At 45.1% G+C, this 2,323-nt stretch overlaps 1 protein-coding gene across 2 annotated transcripts; it reads right to left on the bottom strand.

Moving 5' to 3' along the window:
* On the bottom strand, window positions 1-2,323 carry dusp19b (dual specificity phosphatase 19b). Of its 2 annotated transcripts, none has more exons than XM_080860208.1 (4): window positions 2,026-2,323; window positions 1,895-1,941; window positions 1,132-1,284; window positions 1-794 (listed from the first exon to the last, which is right to left on the bottom strand). In XM_080860208.1, exons 1-4 carry the CDS (start codon window positions 2,246-2,248, stop codon window positions 612-614), a joined length of 606 nt encoding a protein of 201 aa, XP_080716334.1. In that variant the 5' UTR covers window positions 2,249-2,323; the 3' UTR covers window positions 1-611. The 2 variants fall into 2 exon arrangements, with proteins under 2 accessions (XP_080716334.1, XP_080716335.1); XM_080860209.1 differs by having other exon boundaries at window positions 1-698.

The raw sequence follows: 2,323 nt of genomic DNA, 5'->3' as shown, positions 1-2,323 counted from the left end.
ACTGGGAGGGGGGGTAAAAGCAAAGATGATATTGTGTCACGGCCATAAATCACATAACTTCTGCAAAATCTGACAACAACAACTGCACCTGGTGGCTTGAACGTCACATTTTGCCCCAGGTCATGATAAACTCTGACCTGACATTACTATTGACTGTGATATGGTGCGTACTTGCGTGCGCTTTCTGTGACGATGAAAGTAATGTGGGTTAGACGCAGGAGCCAAGAACGACAGCTCTTTTATAAAGCTGGAAGGAATCATTTTTTTCTTTGTGTATGGGGGATTTTGAAACTTATATTTTGAAACTCATACACAAACACATACACAGAAAAAAATTATTAATTCCAGCTGCATAAAACAGCTGTATTTCTTGGCTCCTGCATCTAACCCACAATTCTCTCACCGTCACAGAAAGCACATGCACGTAGGTCTCCAGCCGTGACTCAGGGGGTGTAGGTCTCCAGCCGTGACTCAGGGGGTGTAGGTCTCCAGCCGTGACTCAGGGGGTGTAGGTCTCCAGCCGTGACTCAGGGGGTGTAGGTCTCCAGCCGTGACTCAGGGGGTGTAGGTCTCCAGCCGTGACTCAGGGGGTGTAGGTCTCCAGCCGTGACTCAGGGGGTGTAGGTCTTCAGCTGCCTGAGGAACCCAGGGTTGGGGCGGATGGACGGACGGACGGCTTTCACGGCATCAAAGGCGTCCTGGAAGGAGAGGGTGTCCCGGGACATCAGGTACGCTATTGCCAAGGAGGCAGAGCGGGACACCCCAGCATTGCAATGGAGTAACACCACACTTCCCTGAACACACACACACACACACACACACACACACACATTTGGAAATATAGACAGATAAACACTGTGTTGTTAGTGTTGAGAAACAAGCACGTATAATGTTAAGAAAGACAAACACAAAATGCATATTGGGGAACTGTTCGTACATACAAGACAACAGAACACTGAAAAAAGTTGAACAGAAAATAAATAAAAAAGATGGTAGAATTAACCTCTACAGTGCTCAAGGTACATTCACTCACACACACAGACAGACACGCACACAGACAACCACACACACACACTCACACACACACCCTCTCACACACACACAAACAAACACACACATCTAGATCTTTACCTGATCTCTGGCCTGGTCTATGAAGGCAAAGCACTCTTGGAAACAGGATGTGATGTCTGTCTCCGGGACATCGAGCACAGTCACTGTTTTATAGTGGAACAGGTCAGGGAAGGCATTCTCCACCCCATACGCTACATTCAGGATGTGTGTCACCTAAGGATGAAAAGGATAGGGAAGGCTACGTGTGTTACCTAAGGGATGAAGGCCACAACGCCCCACAGGTCAGAAATATGAATTATACACACTAATAGATTATAGTACCAGTGAGCTTACAGCTATTTCACTAAGAACGGGACTCTTCAAACTCTTACAATATGAGGGCTGGTAACATGCTGCCAAAGTTTGCAGATATATCACCTACAACTCAACACAACTCAGTAGCGAGTGGCCTTTCTGGTAAGGCTATTTAGGGGATGTAAGCAGGGTTAGGGGTGCTGGTATGTATGAAGGCGTATGCAGGGTTAGGGGTGCTGGTATGTATGGAGGTGTATGTAACCAGTGTAGTCTATGTACTGATTAAGACAATACAAGGTTCAACTTATTGTAACTTGTCACCAATGTGTTTGAAACAATGATCTAAACCATTTGTTTAGATGTCAAGAGTGTCTTCCAGTGCTAAACTAGAATAAGATGCTGCCTTCACTAAAGGAATATCTGATATTTGCGGCTTAACCTTAGGATATTTCTGCGATAAGGACGACGCACACTGGCATAATCCTTTATTCCTAAACAAATCATATTTAACAAATCCGTCGGAGATCACCTTGTATTTCTGCAATGTCTCCATATCTTGAGCAGCATCTTGGGAAGCTGAAATAATTAAATCATTTTATTAGGCCAGCACTGGCCTTTAAGTATAGCGTAATAGCATTTGTAAAAGGCGCAATTTCTTACAGAGTAAAATAAATGGTTTGATAAGACCAACTTGTAGGTCCAAACTCAAATCCTGGACAAACCCGCAGGCTGTGCTGGGCTCCGCGGAGCATTCTGTCAGAAGGACCGAAGTGCCGCTCCGAGTTTCTATTAATTGTCTTCCGGTGACTGTTGTCACCCGCGTGGACTGTTTCTTCAGATGCGATTTAGAAAATCCCTGAATTTCACTAGTTAGGGAATTCATTATTACAGTGGGTACTGAACAAACATAGCCTGATGTTTTACTATGCGAGGAAAAGCAGTCATCTCACAGCCGGAG

The sequence above is a fragment of the Sprattus sprattus genome, assembly GCF_963457725.1.
Source record: "Sprattus sprattus genome assembly, chromosome: 21".
Lineage (NCBI taxonomy): Eukaryota > Metazoa > Chordata > Actinopteri > Clupeiformes > Clupeidae > Sprattus > Sprattus sprattus.
The sequence above is the reverse complement of the archived record's forward strand: the minus strand, read 5'-3'. Positions and strand labels throughout refer to the sequence as shown.